This window comes from Schistocerca cancellata, chromosome 3, assembly GCF_023864275.1.
Source record: "Schistocerca cancellata isolate TAMUIC-IGC-003103 chromosome 3, iqSchCanc2.1, whole genome shotgun sequence".
In the NCBI taxonomy this organism is placed as follows: Eukaryota; Metazoa; Arthropoda; class Insecta; order Orthoptera; family Acrididae; genus Schistocerca; species Schistocerca cancellata.
Window position 1 is genome coordinate 342,152,608 of NC_064628.1, and position 21,808 is coordinate 342,174,415.

At 45.4% G+C, this 21,808-nt stretch overlaps 1 protein-coding gene across 1 annotated transcript in view; it reads left to right on the top strand.

The window, feature by feature from the left end:
* Window positions 1-21,808, top strand: part of LOC126176298 (uncharacterized) — a 370,925-nt gene that overhangs the window by 170,566 nt on the left and 178,551 nt on the right. The window contains exons 7-8 of the mRNA XM_049923448.1: window positions 7,203-7,382; window positions 19,271-19,589. Of these exons, the coding sequence (XP_049779405.1) occupies window positions 7,203-7,382; window positions 19,271-19,589 (499 nt within the window). The remainder of the gene's footprint in view (window positions 1-7,202; window positions 7,383-19,270; window positions 19,590-21,808) is intronic.

A 21,808-nucleotide genomic window follows, 5' to 3' on the forward strand; every position in this document is an offset into this window, starting at 1 on the left:
AGTCCTGTGGAACGGCTTGCCATGCCATTTCCACGTGGCGCCTCAGTTGGACCAGCGTTCGTGCTGGACGTGCAGACCGCGTGAGACGACGCTTCATCCAGTCCCAAACATGCTCAATGGGGGACAGATCCGGAGATCTTGCTGGCCAGGGTAGTTGACTTACACCTTCTAGAGCACGTTGGGTGGCACGGGATACATGCGGACGTGCATTGTCCTGTTGGAACAGCAAGTTCCCTTGCCGGTCTAGGAATGGTAGAACGATGGGTTCGATGACGGTTTGGATGTACCGTGCACTATTCAGTGTCCCCTCGACGATCACCAGTGGTGTACGGCCAGTGTAGGAGATCGCTCCCCACACCATGATGCCGGGTGTTGGCCCTGTGTGCCTCGGTCGTATGCAGTCCTGACTGTGGCGCTCACCTGCACGGCGCCAAACACGCATACGACAATCATTGGCACCAAGGCAGAAGCGACTCTCATCGCTGAAGACGACACGTCTCCATTCGTCCCTCCATTCACGCCTGTCGCGACACCACTGGAGGCGGGCTGCACGATGTTGGGGCGTGAGCGGAAGACGGCCTAACGGTGTGCGGGACCGTAGCCCAGCTTCATGGAGACGGTTGCGAATGGTCCTCGCCGATACCCCAGGAGCAACAGTGTCCCTAATTTGCTGGGAAGTGGCGGTGCGGTCCCCTACGGCACTGCGTAGGATTCTACGGTCTTGGCGTGCATCCGTGCGTCGCTGCGGTCCGGTCCCAGGTCGACGGGCACGTGCACCTTCCGCCGACCACTGGCGACAACATCGATGTACTGTGGAGACCTCACGGCCCACGTGTTGAGCAATTCGGCGGTACGTCCACCCGGCCTCCCGCATGCCCGCTATACGCCCTCGCTCAAAGTCCGTCAACTGCACATACGGTTCACGTCCACGCTGTCGCGGCATGCTACCAGTGTTAAAGACTGCGATGGAGCTCCGTATGCCACGGCAAACTGGCTGACACTGACGGCGGCGGTGCACAAATGCTGCGCAGCTAGCGCCATTCGACGGCCAACACCGCGGTTCCTGGTGTGTCCGCTGTGCCGTGCGTGTGATCATTGCTTGTACAGCCCTCTCGCAGTGTCCGGAGCAAGTATGGTGGGTCTGACACACCGGTGTCAATGTGTTCTTTTTTCCATTTCCAGGAGTGTACCACGTTTCGCTGCCATACGATAATTACAGCCCATTCTGCTGTGTTGTGAGTAGTTGCACTTTAATTATAACCACTCGGCATTTGCCAGTAGATTTGTTTAAAGTCAAGTGGCGTAATGTCAAAAGACCGGCAAGTTTGAACACAGAAAAATCGTTTGTTTTCAGTAAATGGGTTTGCCTTGCCGTCAGCTCTCGAGACGTGCAGGGCACGCTGCTGCGATAATGATCTGTTTGTACTTAAGAAAACGCAGATGATCGACTTAACTTTAATAGTACAATTGACTGTGGCTACAAGTAGTGATTTAAGCTTGTTTTGTTTCAGGTATTAATTGAACCTTAATCAAAACAAATGATGTAGAAAAACACAACAATCTCACATGTAACGCATAAATACATGTCTACTTATTTTAATAATCCTATTTTAAGACTCTAATCCTAATATATAATAATATTTACTACTAATATATAATAAATATCATTGAATATCAAGAATTCAAACAAGTGATGGTAGTGTCGACAGCGAAAATTTCTGTGTCATTCAGCAAATATCACCAAGAGTAAAAACTGAACAGTAACAAAAACTAGAGGTTCACTGCAATTTTTTACTCCCTGTCTCTCTGAAGATATTGACAGATGCGAGATCAGTGATAGAAATGGGGTTTACATATTAATAACTGCCGGTCGGGCATGAAACTGAAAATCTCGCTGTAAATCGAACATCTTTTCAATGTCTCATAAAAAATTTATAAAAGCGAAACATGCGGAAATTGAGCACAAGTTTGACATAAATGATTGCCAAGAATTAGTGTTGTAGTCGGATGGAAAGTTGCTCGCAGCGCTCAAAGGTGCTGAAAATGTATATGAGATTATTAGTGACATCTCAAGGCAAGGAACAGTGGTGGGAGTCCCAGAAATCCCAAAATCTTCTGGAGAAGATCAAACCATGGCTATTCACTAGGCGTTAGAGAAGTGGCATATAGCTGACAAAATTCGAGCACTTTGCTGTGATACGACTGCGAGCGATACAGGTGGAGTAAATGGCAGCTGTAACAATCTAGAAAAGTTGTTCAATCGTGACCTGTTGTATCCCCATTGCCGTCGTCTCATTTTTGAATTGGTGTTGCCGACCTATTTCAATTAACTTACGTCGGCAACTTCTGCCGCGAACACAGAATTCTTCAAGAAATTTAGAGTACGAAACTTGACAAGAACGCTTACATGGCCGGTAGCAGTGAATGACCGGTAGAATGATGTACGGGATGTTACTCTCACGTTTCTTGAAAACCAACCTTCTACACGGAAACAAACACGAGACGATTAACGAAAACTGCTGGAGATACAGATAACGTTTCTTGGCGGCATTCCAAAAAATGAGATGTCTTTTCAGGTCCCAGGTGGATGGCAAAGGCCATACCCATACGAGTTATACATGTTTCAAAATCAATTTCACTTATCTGATACAAAACTGATTAACAAGAATATTTTTCTTGCAGGCGTGTGCGTCCTAGCCTGCTTTCTGTCAACAGAAGCAATTAGGGCACCTTACCGTGATTTCCTATTCGTGAGTCAACTGGTAAGTTATCAGGATATTGATCTAGTAATCAGTACAGCTGCTGAAAAAGAATTTGCAGACACCTCTGGTACATGGTTGCAGAAACAACGTTTTTTTTTTTTACTTTTGTTTGATGGTAATTGTTAAAAACCATTCAACAGGCAAGATCGCATAAGATATTTCTTTGTTTAAGACAACCGGTTTTAATAGATTTTGCTGTCATCTTCAGTTCTTAAACTTTTTGTTGTAAAACATGTTCATTTTACGCTGAACGTGACGCACAAGACATCAAGTGCGTTCTTTATAGTGTACTGCTTTTTATCCACTTGGCTTCTTGTGCGTGAGGTTCAGCGAAAAATGAACGTTTTACAACAAAAAATTAACATGTTTTACAGTAAAAAGTTTAAGACGTGAAGAGACAGCAAAGTTGGCGAAACCGGTTGTCTTAAATAAAGAAATATTTTATGCAATCTTGGCTGTGGAATGGTTTCTAACAATTAAAACAGATCCCCCTTCAGTAATCTCGAAGTGAGAAAACTCCGTTTGATGATAATGTTCCAACAAAGGTTAAGGCAAATGTAGCTAAAGCTGTCTTGAAATTACAAAAGTTGAAAAAGAGTACACAAAAAACCAAGGAAAAACGTACATTATACTCAAAAACTGTCCTTCTTTTAGGAATGTTGACCTTTCATCATTTGTAACGGCTGTTCCGAAAACTTTCTAAGCAATATTTCCGATAATTACCAATTTTCCCCGCGCTCTTCAAAGTGGAGAGATGACTCTCATTACAAAAGTGTAATGTAAAAAGTTGAGGAGATGGTTGTTGTGAATGATGCAGAAAGAGGTGTGAAACTCATTCTGGACCACAACAGCATTCTCAGGCAGTAAAGGCACATTACCATTATAATATTACTGATATTTAAAAAAATAATAAAACAGTATTACATTTATAACTTTGCTGGTGGCAAAGCTTCTGAAAATGGTGAAATGGTGCACAGAAATTTTTTTAGTTTGACATGAAACTGCATTTCGCCATCCAGCATCAGATTCCCATCAGACCAACGAGAACGTTGACCGACAGCATTGTTTAGAGGCTAGTGACCGATCTCAAAATTACGCAGTTTGCGTAATTACCTTGCCCGGATACTGATAGAAAAGATCGGTAAAAGAGATCCCAGGGACGCTGAAATAAAAGTTTGATAAAGTAAATGCCAATTGAACACTAGTAGCGTTTGGCTGTGGCCACCAGACAATTCGTCGGCAACTCTCCTTCATTGCAGCCTAAAAAAGTTCTAAAATGCAACATAATAAATAGACATACGGCATTATGGAAGAGTAAAGTAGGTTCTTAATTCAAACACGGCTATTGAAATTAAATTAGCGTGATTATTTAACCGAAAGTTATGGATACGAGAGCGACGCTTACATTTTGTGAAACAACCATCGAAAACAAACGAGAGAGAGAGAGAGCTCACAGCCCCTGCTTTTATGTTGTCCAAGACAAATCACGGCGACTGCCTTTCAACTTGCTTAACAGAGCAATATATAAATATTTCTCTGGAAAATTCTTTATCGGAACAGCAAAAAATAGATCCCTCATATTAAATCATGACCTTTTCTACGTAGTTCACAGACTTATTAACACACAGAAAATTTATTCTTAATGTATTTTAGCCTTAATTAAACGGTTGGGGCACATTCTATTAATTATTCAGAAAGAAACTTCTTACCCATGAGTCAACTGATAAATTATCAGGACTGAGAAGCGATTTGTTTTATAAATTGTTGCTGGACATCGTAGAAATTACCCAGCTATTGTATCTATGTATGTACTGAACTGGGGACCTAGAAACGACGGAGAGGCTCTGTCCCCGCCGTAGCCCTCAGTGGTTCACAACCCCACAACAGGTTACAGCAGTCCACTCACTCCACCGTCGCCCCACACCGAACCGAGGGTTATTGTGCGGTTCGGCCCCAGTGAACCTCACCGGGAACGTCTCATTCCAGACGAGGTAACCCCAATGTTTGTGTGGTAGAGTAAGTATGGTGTACACGCACGTGGAGACAGGGTTTGAGCAGCATTCGCCGACATAGTGTAACTGAAGCGGAATAAGGGCAACCAACCCGCATTCGCCGAGGCAGATGGAAAACCACCTTAAAAACCATCCATAGGCTGACCAGCACACCGGACCTCAACACTAATTCGCCGCTCGGATTCGTGCCGGGGACCGGCATGCCTTCCCGCTCGAGAAATAGTGCTTTAGACTGCATGGCTAGCCGGGCGGGCACCCAGCTATGACTAAAATTTCTCTTCGTAATAAATAACGTTCAGTGTCCATCCAATCAAATTATCTTTCGATACTACAGAAATGAATGTTGTAAAATGAGGAATGTAATTAAAAATGCTTCTCACATTGAAAATGTGGATATTAGAGGAAATAAACTGATCGTTTATTCAACTGATCAACAAAAAAATTTTTTCACATTGTGTTTTGAATTCCTCCAATGAACTTTTTAGTAATATGAGTAAAAATGGTATTAAACAATTGTTTGTTTTATTTAAATGTGTCGTATGCATTTCTCTCGCGAAAGTAAGTATACAGTGGAGATAAGAAAGAATACCATGATTTTTAATGGGCATAGGTGTTGCACATGCTACGTTCCAACTTCGAGGCGTCTGAGAGTCGCCAAGAATTTGTTAGATTGAGACGAAATTTTTCAGTGACTGTTATATATATATTTTTTTTTTGGTGTCAATTGGAACGAAAGTGGGCGGTGGGAGAACTAAAATAATAACTTTCAGAGAATTACTTATAGCTACGGACCGTCCTAGTGCACGAGGGGTGCACAAGTGTAACAGGAAACAGACAAAAAATTTAATTACGTAGTCTAATATTTCTGAACTGATGATTAAAACTTAATGACTACTCGTAGTTCATTATTGAATACGGGATTATGTCAATTATACAGGGTGGTCCACAGATAGTGACCGGGCCAAGTATCTCACGAAATAAGCATCAAACGAAGAAAACTACATAGAACGAAACTCGTCTAGCTTGAAGGGGGAAACCAGATGGCGCTATGGTTGGCCCGCTAGATGAGGCTGCCATATGTCAAACGGATATCAATTGGTTTTTTTTTAAATAGGAACCCCCATTTTTATTACATATTCGTGTAGTACGTAAATAAATATGAATGTTTTAGTTGGACCACTTTTTTCGCTTTGTGATAGATGGCGCTGTAATAGTCACAAACATAAGGCTCACAATTTTAGACGAACAGTTGGTAACAGGTAGGTTTTGTAAATTAAAATACAGAACGTATGCCCAGTAGTGCATATTATGCCGGTTTACGTTACTGCTCTTGGTGAATGACGCTTCATCGCTGAATAGAACGCGTGCAAAAAATCTGACATCGTCCCGTAATTTCTCTTGTGCCCAATGGCAAAACTGTACACGACGTTCAAAGTCGTCACCATGCAATTCCTGGTGCATAGAAATTGTTCGTACGGGTGCAATCGACGTTGATGTAGCATTCTCAACACCGACATTTTTGAGATTCCCGATTCTCGCACAATTTGTCTGCTACTGGTGTGTGGATTAGCCGCGACAGCAGCTAAAACACCTACTTGGGCATCATCATTTGTTGCAGGTCGTGGTTGACGTTTCAAATGTGGCTGAACACTTCTTGTTTCCTTAAATAACGTAACTATCCGGCGAACGGTCCGGACACTTGGATGATGTCGTCCAGGATACCGAGCAGCATACATAGCACACGCCCGTTGGGCATTTTGATCACAATAGCCATACATCAACACGATATCGACCTTTTCCGCACGCAATTGGTAAACGGTCCATTTTAACACGGGTAATGTATCACGAAGCAAATACCGTCCGCACTGGCGGAATGTTACATGGTACCACGTACTTATACGTGTGTGACTATTACAGCACCATCTATCACAAAGCGAAAAGCGTGGTCCAAGTAAAACATTCATATTTCTTTACGTACTACACGAATACGTAATAAAAAATGGGGGTTCCTATTTAAAAAAAAAACGCAGATAATATCCATTTGACCTATGGGAGTGCCATCTAGCGGGCCAACTATAGCGCCATCTGGTTTCCCCCTTCAAGCTAGACAAGTTCAATTCTTTGTAGTTTTTTCGTTTGACGCTTATTTCGTGAGATATTTTTCCCGGTCACGATCAATGTACCACTCTGTATGTGTTATTTTGGTGCTGTAATTTTCACCGATTTTAGTGTAGTAATGAACATGCTCCCACGTTGCTAACACGTAAGGGTACATATGCAAATATCACAAACGAAGATTCGTAATTTTGACACGAGCGTGTAGGAAAGTCTGTCGGGCGAGGAGCTGTGGGTGGAGGTGTGAGAAGGCTGCTGTAGACGCAGTGCCCGTGGCACGGCCCGGCTACCCCTGTGCTCCTCTTGTGTGCAGCGGATGAGGGAGAGCGAGGCGTCCCTGCAGCAGCTGTCGACGGAGCGCGAGGAGCGCGAGCGCGAGCGCTGGAGCCTGCTGCGGCACGCCCGGGACGAGGCCGAGCGCAGCCTCGCCCTGGCCGCGCAGCTCGACGCCAAGGAGCAGCACATCCAGCAGCTGCAGGACCAGCTGCTAGAGGTGCGTACTCCCTGCTTTCTGGTGACTGCTGCTCTGCTCTTGTCCGTGTCCTACGCACGTTGGCTGTTAACACCTCCGCCACTCCAGACGCGTCTCTGTCTGGCGCTCGGCGAGTGGTGGCGGTAGCAGCACTCAGCTGAGAACCGAGACTCCCCGGTGTCAGCGATATCGCCCTTCACACACAACAGCGCTAGCGCTGACACTGGAAGCCACAGTTCGCTGTCGAGTGTCGTCATCTCTCTATGGGCTGCGCTCGCAGCATAGTTCTTGGGCTTTTTACACCCTGACTTTGTGGAGTTTTCAGCACTTGGGGATGTGACTCTGGGCCCGCTTGGTGAAACTGCTTGCTTCCTTGTTAGTTGTCGTCTTCTTTGCTGTTGACATAAACAGAAAAATACGACAGCGCACAGAGGGGGGGGGAGGGGACGTTAGGTTTCCCCTATGAGCGATTTATGAACATTGATGACGCCATTACAACATCGAACTTCGGCGTTATGGTTAGTCACTTGTCCGCAATGACATAACATTCTGTGAGGTATACAGGGTGAAAAGTATTTAAACCGACAAACTCTGGGTCTTTGTAGGGGACATCAAAACAAATATTTTTCCCTAATGTCATTTTTTCCTCTGAGGAATATTTAAACCGGTAGAGGAAGATTTCTCTGGTGGCAAATTAATTAAACCAACAAACACCTTTTCCCTAAATCATTTCAGGCAAATGCCGGGATGGTTCCTTTGAAAGGGCACGGCCGATTTCCTTCCCAATCCTTCCCTAACCCGAGCTTGCGCTCCGTCTCTAATGACCTCGTTGTCGACGGGACGTTAAACACTAACCACCAACCAACAAACACCTTTCCATTTTTTTATGACCAAGAGATAACACATTAACACAACCCAATTTCAATTACAGTAGATTTCCAAAAATGCCTCCACTGACATGTAAACGAAGGTTACACCGTCGGATCATGTTCTGTCTGACACGGGCAAAAACCCCAGGAGTATCCTGAATAGTTCCTGCTGCTGCTACTATCCGGGCAACCAGACCCCCTTCTGATGCAACAGGAGATGCGTAAACAAGGTTGCGCATCTAGCCCCACACAAAAAAGTCCAGAGGGGACACATCAGGGGAACACATCAGGAGATCGAGCAGGCCATGGTACAGGACCACCTCTGCCAATCCACGTTTCTGGGAACCGTCGGTCCAGGAATCGACGCACACGACGACCGAAATGTGCCGGCGCCCCGTCATGTGGAAACCAGATGCGTTGTCTTGTAGGGAGCGGGACGTCTTCCAGCAATTCTGGCAAAGCTCTGGCGAGAAAATTGTAATAGTGCCTGTAATTTAATGGCCTAGGTAGTAAATACGGCCCAATTAAACGGTCCCCAACAACATCGACCCACACATTAACGAAGAACCGCACTGATTGAAGGATCCCGCTCCACATGCTTCAAGACAGCTTCCTCAAATTGCAGCGTTCTTACCGTGCGACGGCGTCCCTGTCCAGGTAATCTGCTAAATGACCCGGTCTCACGCAGACGTTGGTACACATCAGCAAAGGTCGCGGGATACGGCGATTAGGATATTGTTGTTGATAAACCCGCTGTGCAGCTCGTACACTGTGGTTCGCTACGTAGTACGCACCAACCATATCAGTGTACTCACTCCAGATGTATCGCTCCATAACTAAACAGAGACAATCCACTACTACCCTGGTGGACAGCAGTTGCCTACAACGGAAGAGCGTAATACGCCCTCTAACAACTGAAGATCGTAATACGGCCTCTAACAACTGACGAGCGTAGTACGGCCTCCACCGGTTTAAATAATCCTCATAGGAAAAAAATGACATTAGGGAAAAATATTTGTTTTGATGTCCCCTACAACCTCCCAGAGTTTGTCGGTTTAAATTCTTTTCACCCTATATAGACTGAAGAGCCGAAGAAACTGGTACACCTGCCTAATACCGTGTAGAGCCCCCGCGAGCACGCAGAACTGCCGCAACACGATGTGGCGTGGATTTAGCTAATGTCTGAAGTAGAGCTGGAGGGAACTGAAATCATGAATCCCGCAGCACTGTCCATAAATCTGTGCGAGAACGAGGGGGTTGAGATCTCTTCTGAACAGCACGTTGCAAGGCAGAACACTCTCCCTGGAGCCACTCTGTAGCAATTCTGGACGTGTGGGGTGTCACACTGTCCTACTGGAATTGCCCCCAAGTCCGTCGCAATGCACAATGGACATGAGTGGATGCAGGTGACCAGACAGGATGCTTACGTACGTGTCATCTGTCAGAGTCGTATCTAGACGTATCAGGGGTTCCATATCACTCCAACTGCACACGCCTCACACCGTTACAGAGCCTCCACCAGCTTGAACAGTCCCCTGCTGACTTGCAGGGTCCATTGATTCATACCCGTACACATGCATCCGCGGATACAATTTGAAACGAGACTCGTCCGACCAGGCAACTGTTTTCAGTCATCAACAGTCCTAATCGGTGTTGACGAGCCTAGGCTTTTTGTCGCGCAGTCATCAAGGATACACGACTGGGCCTCCGGCTCCGAAAGCCCATATCGATGATGAATAATTGAATGGTTCGCACGCTGACACTTGGAGATGGCCCAGCACTGAAATCTGCAGCAATTTGCGGAATTGTTGCAGTTCTGCCGCGTTGAACGATTCTCTTTAATCGCCGTTGGTCCCGTTCTTGTAGGATCTTTTTCCGGCCACAGCGATGTCGGGGATTTGATTTTTTACCGGATTCCTGATATTCGCTGTACACTCGTGAAATGGTCGTACGAAAAAATCCCCACTTCATCGCTACCTCGCATGCTGTGTCCCATCGCTCGTGCATCGACTATAACGCCACGTTCGGACTCACTTAAATCTTGATAGCCTGCCATTGTAGCAGCAGTAACCGATCTAACAACGGTGCCAGACACTTGTCTTCTATAGGCGTTGCCGACCGCAGCGCCGTATTCTGCCCACACACACCAAAAATTGTTTTGCATCACCCTGGTTCCCATAACTCCTGAAGATACACGTTGACTATCGATATTGTATCACAGACACAGTCCCTTTGAGTGTTCAGAGATGTCACTAAATCCGCCCAAAGATGTAAACAACCGTGCATGAGCAGCGCCCATTAGACGGAGGGGGTCCGACAGCTGATCAGTTCCAGTCATTCCACCAGGCAGGTGGTACACGGCTAGTGTTGTCTCTAGTTCAACCATGCCTAGATGGTCAATACCGCGGTTCGATCGCGTCCGCGTTGTTACTTTGTGACAGGAAGGGCTCTCAACAAGGGAAGTGTCCAGGCGTCTCTGAGTGAACCAAAGCGATGTTGTTCGGACATGGGAGAGATACAGAGAGACAGGAACTGTCGATGACGTGCCTCGCTCAGGCCGCCCAAGGACTATTACTGCAGTGGACGACCGCTGCCTGCGGATTATGGCTCGGAGGAACCCTGACAGCAACGCCACCATGTAGAATAATGCTTTAAGTGCAGCCACAGGGCGTCGTGTTACGACTCAAGCTGTGCGCAATAGGCTGCATGATGCGCAACTTCACTCCCGACGTCCATGGCGAGGTCCATCTTTGCAACCACGTCACCATGCAGCGCAGTACAGTTGGAAGCAACAACATGCCGAACGGACCGTTCAGGATTGACATCACGTTCTCTTCACCGTTGAGTGTCGCATATGCCTTCAAGCAGAAATCGTTGGAGACGTGTTTGGAGGCAACGCGGTCAGGCTGAATGCCTTAGACACACTGTCCAGCGAGTGCAGCAAGGTGGAGGTTCCCTGATGTTTTGGGGTAGCATTGTGTGGGGCCGACGTAAGCCGCTGGTGGTTATGGACGGCGCCGTAACGACTGTACGGTACGTGAATGCCATCCTCCGACCGATAGTGCAACCATATCAGCAGCATATTGGCGAGGCATTCGTCTTCGTGGACGACAATTCACCCTCTCGTCGTGCACATCTTGTGAATGTCTTCCTTCAGGACAACGACATCGCTCGACTAGAGTGGCCAGCATGTGCTCCATACATGAACCCTATCGAACATGCCTGGGATGGATTTAAAAGGGCTGTTTATGGACGACATGACTCACTAACCACTCTGAGGGATCTACGCCGAATCGCCATTGAAGAATGGGACAGTCTGGACCAACAGTGCCTTGATGAACTAGTGGATAGTATGCCACGACGAATACAGGCATGCATCAATGCAAGAGGACGTGTTACTGGGTATTAGAGGTACCGGTGTGTACAAAAACATTGACTACCACCTCTGAAGATCTCGCTGTATGGCGGTACAACATGCAATGCAAAACCTTTCTATGATGTGTGTATTTGAATGCCTGTACCAGTTTCCTTGGCGCTGCAGTGTACATACAAGGTTTTTTTATTCCCACTTATGAAAATACAGTGAAATCAACCCAACATTCCCCTAACGTCAGTAAAAAACCACAAAGCCCACCAAAATACGTACTTACTCTCACTTCCAGTGGAGTTGGTTGTGCTGTGAATGCACTTACAACGAAAACATGAACATAAAATACACACCCCCGAAAGACCCACCAAAATTTTTTACTGCTTTAACATGAATACAAATGGGCAGAAATCGGAGTGCTTTCGATGCACTTACACAATGATATTTTCGCAAACCCCTTAATCATGAATATATACTCCCTCCCCCCCCCCCCCAAAAAAACCGCTGGAATATATAAACAACATACATCTTCAAACTGATGGACCCTTGCGCTGTAATTTTATATGACGTACATATGTTTTCAATATACAGATCTTGGTTTTTCACGCGAGCAAGATATCGGGCATGCTTGTCGTCGGCCGCAAGTGAGGTCGGGTGCCGGGTGCTCCGATTTTTCCGTTTCCTGATTGTCGTGTATTATAGTACAGGGTGTTGGCCGCCTTGTTGAAGTGTTTCCGCAATGTCGGAACTCTGGCAACCCGGTGTAGCGGAACACTTTTTTTGTGCTAAGTTCCTGTGGGACCAAACTGATGAGGTCATCGGTCCATAGGTTTACATGGTACTTAATCTAACTTAAACTAACGTAAGCTAAGGACAACACACACACACCCATGCCCGAGGGTGGACTCGAACCCCCGGCAGGGGGTTAAAAGACAATGCGATATGAGCCGGTTCGTTGTCTTGATACAGAGACCATGAATCGTTTTCCCACAGTTCGAGTCGTTTTTTCTTTTTTCTCCTTTTTTCTTGTTTTCTCACGGAGATGAGCAAAGAACCTCAAGGTATCAATGTTGGCTAATAGTTTGACCTTCAGGAACCTAGTGAAGAAACGCAGTTCCTTGAATATAAAAAGAAAAAAAACATTCAGCACAACTTTGACTCTTGATTTCTTCATTAGAGTTTCTTTCGCTCGCAGTAAAGTTGGGGCCTTCCACTGCATGGATTAGCGCTTAATTTCCCTGACGTAAGTGAAAAACCCAGATTCGTCACATGTTATCACTATTTCCAAGAAATTAGGATCATTTTCAGTGGTATTCAAAGTGCAAAAAAAATGGTTCAAATGGCTCTGAGCACTATGGGACTTAACATCTGTGGTCATCAGTCCCCTAGAACTTAGAACTACTTAAACCTAACCATCCTAAGGACATCACACACATCCATGCCCGAGGCAGGATTCGAACCTGCGACCGTAGCAGTCACACGGTTCCGGACTGCGCGCCTAGAACCGCGAGACCACCGGGGCCGGCCTTCAAAGTGTAAATACAAACGTTTTCACGAGCTGCTTTCTGTTCAATCGTGAGAATTTTCGGCACCAGTTTCGCACACACTTTTCTCATGTTTAACGGCTTACGAAAAAATTTTTCTTCCAAATTCTTCGACAGTTCTTACAATGTCAACAATCGATCGAATACTCAACCGACGATCAGATCGAATCAGATTACCTACTTTTTCGGTATTTTCATCCGGTTTTGATGTTAAAGGGCTTCCTGGGCGTGAGTCATCTTCAGCATCTTCTCGGCCATCTGGAAAACGTAATGCTACACTACTGGCCATTAAAATTGCTACACCACGAAGATGACGTGCTACAGACGCAAAATTTAACCGACAGGTAGAAGATGCTGTGATATGCAAATGATTAGCTTTCCAGAGCATTCACACAAGGTTGGCGCCGCTGGCGACACCTACAACGAGCTGACATGAGGAAAGTTTCCAACCGATTTCTCATACGCAAACAGCAGTTGACCGGCGTTGCCTGGTGAAACGTTGTTGTGATGCCTCGTGTAAGGAGGAGAAAAGCGTACCAGCACGTTTCCGACTTTGATAAAGGTCGGATTGTAGCCTATCGCGATTGCGGTTTATCGTATCGCCACATTGCTGCTCACGTTGGTCGAGATCCAATGACTGTTAGCAGAATATGGAATCGGTGGGTTCAGGAGGGTAATACGGAATGCCGTGCTGGATCCCAACGGCCTCGTGGCACTAGCAGTCGAGATGACAGGCATCTTATCCGCATGACTGTAACGGATCGTGCAGCCACGTCTCGATCCCTGAGTCAACAGATGGGGACGTTTGCAAGGCATCAATCATCTGCACGATCGGTTCGACGACGTTTACAGCAGCATGGACTATCAGCTCGGAGAACATGGCTGCATCACAGACAGGAGCGCCTGCCATGGTGTACTCAACGACGAACCTGGGTGCACGAATGGCAAAACATCATTTTTTCGGATGAATCCAGGTTCTGTTTATAGTATCATAATGGTCGCATCCGTGTTTGGCGACATCGCTGTGAACGCACATTGGAAGCGTGTATTCGTCATCGCCATACCGGCGTATCACCCGGCGTGATGGTATGGGGTGCCATTGGTTACAAGTCTCGGTTACCTCTTGTTCGCATTGACGGCACTTTGAACAGTGGACGTTACATTTCAGATGTGTTGTGACCCGTGGCTCTACCCTTCATTCGATCCTTGCGAAACCCTACAGCAGGATAACGCACGACCGCATGTTGCAGGTTTTGTACGGGCCTTTCTGGATACAGAAAATTTTCGACTGCTGCCCTGGCCAGCACATTCTCCAGATCTCTCACCAATTGAAAACGTCTGGTCAATGGTGGCCGAGCAACTGGCTCGTCACAATACGCCAGTCACTACTCTTGATGAACTGTGGTATCGTGCTGATGCTGCATAGGCAGCTGCACCTGTACACGCCACCCAAGCTCTGTTTGACTCAATGCTCAGGCATATCAAGTCCGTTATTACGGCCAGAGGTGGTTGTTCTGGGTACTGACCTCTCAGGATCTATGCACCCAAATTGCATGAAAATGTAATCACGTGTCAGTTTTAGTATAATATATTTGTCCAATGAATACCCGTTTATCACTTGCATTTCTTCTTGGTGTAGCAATTTCAATGGCCAGTAGTGTAGAAGCACTTAAAAACTGACGTATGTGATAAACAGTCTTCAGCATACACTTCCTTTAGAAAAGACAGGTTTCAGTAGCAGTTTTTCCAAGTTTCATGTGAAACTTCACGACAGTTCGTTGCTCTATTATCACACTTACCATTTTTCCAGCAAAGCAAAATAACGGATCTTATACAAATGAAGGCCACGGCCACACTGATTTGTCTACGGACACCACAGATGCCGAATTCGACGGACAAGGCGTCACGCTTCCCAGCTATTGGTCGTTCATCTTCGATGCATGCGTACTTATTCTGTTACAGTATCAGTCCCTTTATTTAGATTAGATTAGATTAGATTAGTACTTGTTCCATAGATCATGAATACGACACTTCGTAATGGTGTGGAACGTGTCAGGTTAGTAAAAGGTGTCTATACAAGATATTACATTACACAAAATATGACATGACACTTTATATTTTTAATTTTTTTTGTGGGTTTGGGGAAATTACCCACTTACTGTATCCAAAAATTCATCTAATGAATAGAAGGAGTTGCCATTAAGAAATTCTTTGAATTTCCTTTTAAATGTTATATAGCTATATGTCAGACTTTCGATGCTATTAGGTAAGTGATCAAAGACTTTTGTGGCAGCATAATTTACCCCCTTCTGAGCCAAAGTTGGATTTAACCTTGAGTAGTGAAGATCATCCTTTCTCCTAGTGTTGTAGCCATGTACACTGCTATTACTTTTGAATTCGTTCGGATTGTTAATAACAAATTTCATAAGTGAATTTATATATTGTGAGGCTGCAGTGAAGATCTCTAACTCTTTAAGTAAGTGGCTGCAGGATGATCTTGGATGAGCTCCAGCAATTATTCTGTTTACACGCTTTTTTGCAATGAACACTCTTTTACTCAATGATGAGTTACCCCAGAATATGATGCCATACGAAAGCAGAGAATGAAAATAGGTGTGGTAAGCTAATTTACTCAGATGGATATCGCCAAAATTTGCAATGATCCTAACAGCATAAGTAGCTGAACTCCAACGTTTCAGCAGATCCTCAGTGTGTTTTTCCAGTTCAACCCCTCATCAGTGCATACACCTAGAAATTTTGAATATTCTACCTTAGCTACCGATTTCTGATCGAAGTCTATATTTATTAATGGTGTCATTCCACTGATTGTGTGGAACTGTGTGTACTGCGTTTTGTAAAAGTGTAATGAGAGCCCATTTGCAGAGAACCACTTAATGATTTTCTGAAAAACATCGTTTACAATTTCATCAATTAATTCTTGTCTGTTGGGTTGATAGGTATACTTGTATTATCGGCAGAAAGTACCAGCTTTGCATCTTCGTGAATATAGAATGGCAAGTCATTAAGAACAGCATAGGTCCCAAGACCGAACCTTGCTGCACCCCATTCTTGATTGTTCCCCAGTCTGAGAAATCACCAATCTTTTTTTTTTTTTTGCATATTATGTGAACTGCTTATTTCAACTTTCTGCACTCTTCCAGTTAGGTATGATTTAAACCATTTGAGCACTGTCCCATTCATACCACAGTACTTGAGCTTATCTAGATGTATTCCATGATTTACACAATCAAAAGCCTTTGATAGATCACAAAAAATCGGGTGACTTCCGGTTACTCAGAGCATTTAATATTTCATTAGTGAAAGTATATATAGCATTTTCCGTTGAAAAACCCTTCTGGAAACCAAACTGACATTTTGTTAAAACTTTATTTTTACAAAGGTGTGAAGCTACTCTACAATGCATTACTTTCTCAAGAATTTTGGATAAGGCAGTCAGAAGAGAGATTGGGCGGTAGTTGTTGACATCATGCGTATTCCTCTTTTTATGCAGTGGTTTAACAATGGCATGCTTCAGTCTGTCTGGGAAAATACCCTGCTTCAGAGAGCTATTACATATGTGGCTAAGAATGCCACTTATTTCTTGGGAACAAGCTTTTATTATCCTGCTGGAAATGCCATCAATTCCATGTGAGCTTTTATTCTTGAGAGAGTTTATTATCTTCCTAATTTCAGAAGGAGAGGTGGGTGGAATTTCGATTGTATCAAATGGTGTGGGCAAGGCCTCTTCCGTTAACTGCATTGCTTCTTCTAATGAACATTTAGATCCTATTTTCTCTACAACATTTAAAAAATGATTACTCAAAATGTTTTCGACTTCCGGCTTGTTGTTTATCGAGTTTCCATTCACTTTGATGGTAATGCCGTCATCCTGTACTCTTGGTTGCCCTGTCTCCCATGTAATAATATTCCAAATTGTTTTGATTTTGTTATCAATTGGCGCACCTCGTACCTATCATCCGAGCTCAGTTCAAGTTGATGTCCAGCCGGGTACGAGGCGTTGTTGTTGACAGAGGTGGAAGCAGTGTGTACTAAAATTCGCACCAAATCACTTACAATTGTACGTTCTTTCTACTGTACTGCAAATGCACAATAAGTAAAATTTCGTTACTTGCTATCGCTTATGGTGTTGCAATTGTAATGGCCAACAGCTTACTTTTTATACCGGGTGATCAAAAAGTCAGTATAAATTTGAAAACTGAATAAATCACGGAATAATGTGGATAGAGAGGTACAAATTGACACTCATGCTTGGAATGACATGGGGTTTTATTAGAAACAAAAAAATACAAACGTTCAAAAAATGTCCGACAGATGGCGCAGGACAGTAAAACTGCTACTGTGACGGGTGAGAGGTACGCCGATATGTTACAGAATCGCATCATCCCCAGCCTGGCTGATAAACACCTGCTGGAACGTACGATGTAAATGCAGGATGGCGCTCTACCCCATATTGCTAGAAGCGTGAAAGATCTCTTGCGCGCGTCGTTTGGTGATGATCGTGTGCTCAGCCGCCACTTTCGTCACGCTTGGCCTCCCGGGTCCCCAGACCTCAGTCCGTGCAATTATTGGCTTTGGGGTTACCTGAAGTCGCAAGTGTATCGTGATCGACCTATATCTCTAGGGATGCTGAAAGACAGCACCCGACGCCAATGCCCCACCATAACTCCGGACATGCTTTACAGCGCTGTTCACAACATTATTCCTCGACTACAGTTATTGTTGAGGAATGATGGTGGACATATTGAGCATTTCCTGTAAAGAACATCATCTAGAAACAAAAAAATACAAACGTTCAAAAAATGTCCCACAGATCAGAATAGCAATAATTAGCATAACAAAGTAAGACAAAGCAAAGGTGATGTTATTTACAGGAAAAGCTCAATATGTCCACCAACATTCCTCAACAATAACTGTAGTCGAGGAGTAATGTCGTGAACAGCACTGTAAAGCATGCCCGGAGTTATGGTGAGGCATTGGCGTCGGGTGTTGTCTTTCAGCATCCCTAGAGATCCAGAATGAGATTTTCACTCTGCAGCGGAGTGTTCGCTGATATGAAACTTCCTGGCAGATTAAAACTGTCTGCCGGACCGAGACTCGAACTCGGGACCTTTGCCTTTCGCGGGCAAGTGCTCTACAATCTAAGCTACCCAATCACGACTCACGCCCCGTCCTCACAGCTTTACTTCTGCCAGTACCTCGTCTTCCAACTTTCGAACTTTACAGAAGCTCTCCTGCAAACCCTGCAGAACTAGCACTCCTGAAAGAAAGGATATTGCAGTGACATGGCTTAGCCACAGTCTGAGGGATGTAAAGCTGTGAGGACAGGGCGTGAGTCGTGATTGGGTAGCTCAGATGGTAGAGCACTTGCCCGCGAAAGGCAAAGGTCCCGAGTTCGAGTCTCGGTCCGGCAGACAGTTTTAATCTGCCAGGAAGTTTCATATCAGCGCACACTCCACTGCAGAGTGAAAATCCCATTCTGGAAACATCCCCCAGGCTGTGGCTAAGCCATGTCTCCGGAATATCCTTTCTTTCAGGAGTGCTAGTTCTGCAGGGATCGCAGGAGAGCTTCTGTGAAGTTTTGAAGGTGGGAGACAAGTTACAGGCAGAAGTAAAGCTGTGAGGACGGAGCGTGAGTCGTGATTGGGTAGCTTAGATGGTAGAGCACTTGCCCGTGAAAGGCAAAGGTCCCGAGTTTGAGTCTCGGTCCGGCACACAGTTTTAATCTGCCAGGAAGTTTCATCCCTAGAGATATCGGTTGATCACGATACACTTGCGACTTCAGGTAACCCAAAAGTCAATAATCGCACGGGCTGAGGTCTGGAGACCTGGGAGGCCAAGCATGACGAAATTGGTGGCTGAGCACACGATCATCACCAAACGACGCGCGCAAGAGATCTTTAGATCTTTCACGCGTCTAGCAATATGAGGTGGTTCAAATAAAACCCCATGTCATTCCAAGCATGTGTGTCAATTTTTACCTCTCTATCTACATTATTAAGTTTTCAAATTTATACTGACTTTTTGATCACCCGGTATATCCAGAGCAGGCACTCACTTCATTGATTGGATCTACGGAACACGATGAGTGGACTGGTGTGACCACCGCAGGCTCGTAGGCAGCTGGCGGCCGTGCAGGGCGGCGGCGCCGTGGTGCTGGCGGGCGGCGGCGGCGGGCCGGGCAGCGGGGGCGGCAGCGGGGGCAGCGGCGGCGGCGGCGGCTGCCTGTCTGACCAGGAGAGCCTGGCCTCCATGTCGCTGTCGGCGTCGCGCGCCAACGGCGGCCTGGCCACGCCGACCGCGGGGCTGGGCCTGCTGCCCGGAGACCGCGGCAGCTGCAGCGCGGACTCGGGCGTGCGCGGCAGCTCCGACCGCGAGTCGGGCGGCGCCACCTCGGGCGGCGGGAACCTCTCCGACTCCACCACCGACGGTCAGTACGTGCGGCGTTTCCCCGCTCTCTCACAGAATCACCCGACCAGTGTTCAGCCTCACTGTTACGACCAGTTTCTAGTTGGGGCGATTACAATGAGTAGTTGACGTAGGCCGCGCGGTCCCTTTATCATTATACTGTTGTTGTTGCGGTCTTCAGTCCTGAGACTGGTCTGATGCAGCTCTCCATGCTACTCTATCCTGTGCAAGCTTCTTCATCTCCCAGCACCTACTGCAGCCTACATCCTTCTGAATCTGCTTAGTGTATTCATCTCTGTGTCTCCCTCTACGATTTTTACCCTCCACGCTGCCCTCCAGTACTAAATTGGTGATCACTTGATGCCTCAGAACATGTCCTACCAACCGATCCCTTCTTCTGGTCAAGTTGTGCCACAAACTCCTCTTCTCCCCAATTCTATTCAATACCTCCTCATTAGTTATGCGATCTACCCATCTAATCAGCATTCTTCTGTAGCACCACATTTCGAAACCTTCTATTCTCTTCTTGTCCAAACTATTTATCGTCCATGTTTCACTTCCATACATGGCTACACTCCATACAAATACTTTCTGAAACGACTTCCTGACACTTAAATCTATACTCGATGTTAACAAATTTCTCTTCTTCATAAACGCTTTCCTTGCCATTACTAGTCTACATTTTATATCCTCTCTACTTCGATCATCATCAGTTATTTTGCTCCACAAATAGCAAAACTCCCTTACTACTTTAAGTGTCTCATTTCCTAATATAATTCTCTCACAAGGGAACCTCCCCATCGCACCTCCCTCAGATTTAGTTATAAGTTGGCACAGCGGATAGGCCTTGAAAAACTGAACACAGATCAATCGAGAAAACAGGAAGCAGTTATGTGGAACTATGAAAAAAATAAGCAAAATATACAAACTGAGTAGTCCATGTGCAAGATATGCAACATCAAGGATAATGTGAGCCCAGGAGCGCTGTAGTCCCGTGGTTAGCGTGAGCAGCTTCGGAACGAGACGTCCTTGGTTCAAGTCTTCCCTCGTGTGGAAAGTTTATTTTTTTTATTTTCGCAAAGTTATGATCTGTCCGTTCGTTCATTGACGTCTCTGTTCACTGCAATAAGTTTAGTGTCTGTGTTTTGTGATCGCACCGCAAAAGCGTGCGATTAGTAGACGAAAGGATGTACCTCTCCAATGGGAACCGAAAACATTTGATCGCAAGGTCATAGGTCAACTGATTCAACCACAGGAAAACACGTCTGATATATTCTATACGACACTGTTCACGGCATGTGCGTCACATGACAGGAATATGTTGTCGACCCACCTAACTTGTACACTTGGCGAATGCGTAAAAAGATTCTTCCACCTTGCCCGATTTAGGTTTTCTTGTGGATGTGATAATCACTCCCAAAAAAGTGATCGCATTGGATGGACGGACAGATAATAATTGTCTGAAAATAAAAAAAAACAATTTTTCACTCGAGGGAAGACTTGAATTAAGGACTTCTCGTTTGGCAGCTGCTCACGCTAACCACAGGACCACGGTGCTCCTGAGCTCGCACTATCCCTGATGTTGCCTATCTTGCACATGGAATACTCAGTTTGTATATTTTCTTTCTTTTTTTCATAGTTCCACACAACTTCTTCCTGTTTTCTCGATTGGTCTGTGTTCAGTTTTTCAAGCCCTATCCACTGTGCCAACTTATAACTAAATCTGAGGGGGGTGCGATGGGGAGGTTCCCTTGTCAGCATCACCCGATTTAATTCGACTACATTCCATTATCCTTGTTTTGCTTTTGTTGATGTTCATCTTATACCCTCCTTTCAAGACACTGTCCATTCCACTCAACTGCTCTTCCAAGTCCTTTGCTGTCTCTGATAGAATTACAGTGTCATCGGTGAACCTCAAAGTTTTTATTTCTTCTCCATAAATTTTAATACCTACTCCGAACTTTTCATTTGTTTCCTTTACTGCTTGCTCAATATACAGATTGAATAGCATCAGGGAGAGGCTACAACCCTGCCTCACTCCCTTCCCAACCACTGCTTCCCTTTCATGTCCCTCGACTCTTTATAACTGCCATCTGCTTTCTGTACAAATTGTAAATAGTCTTTCGCTCCCTGTATTTTACCCATGCCACCTTCAGATTTTGAAAGAGAGTATTCCAGTCAACATTGTCAAAAGCTTTCTCTAAGTCTACAAATGCTAGAAATGTAGGTCTGCCTTTCCTT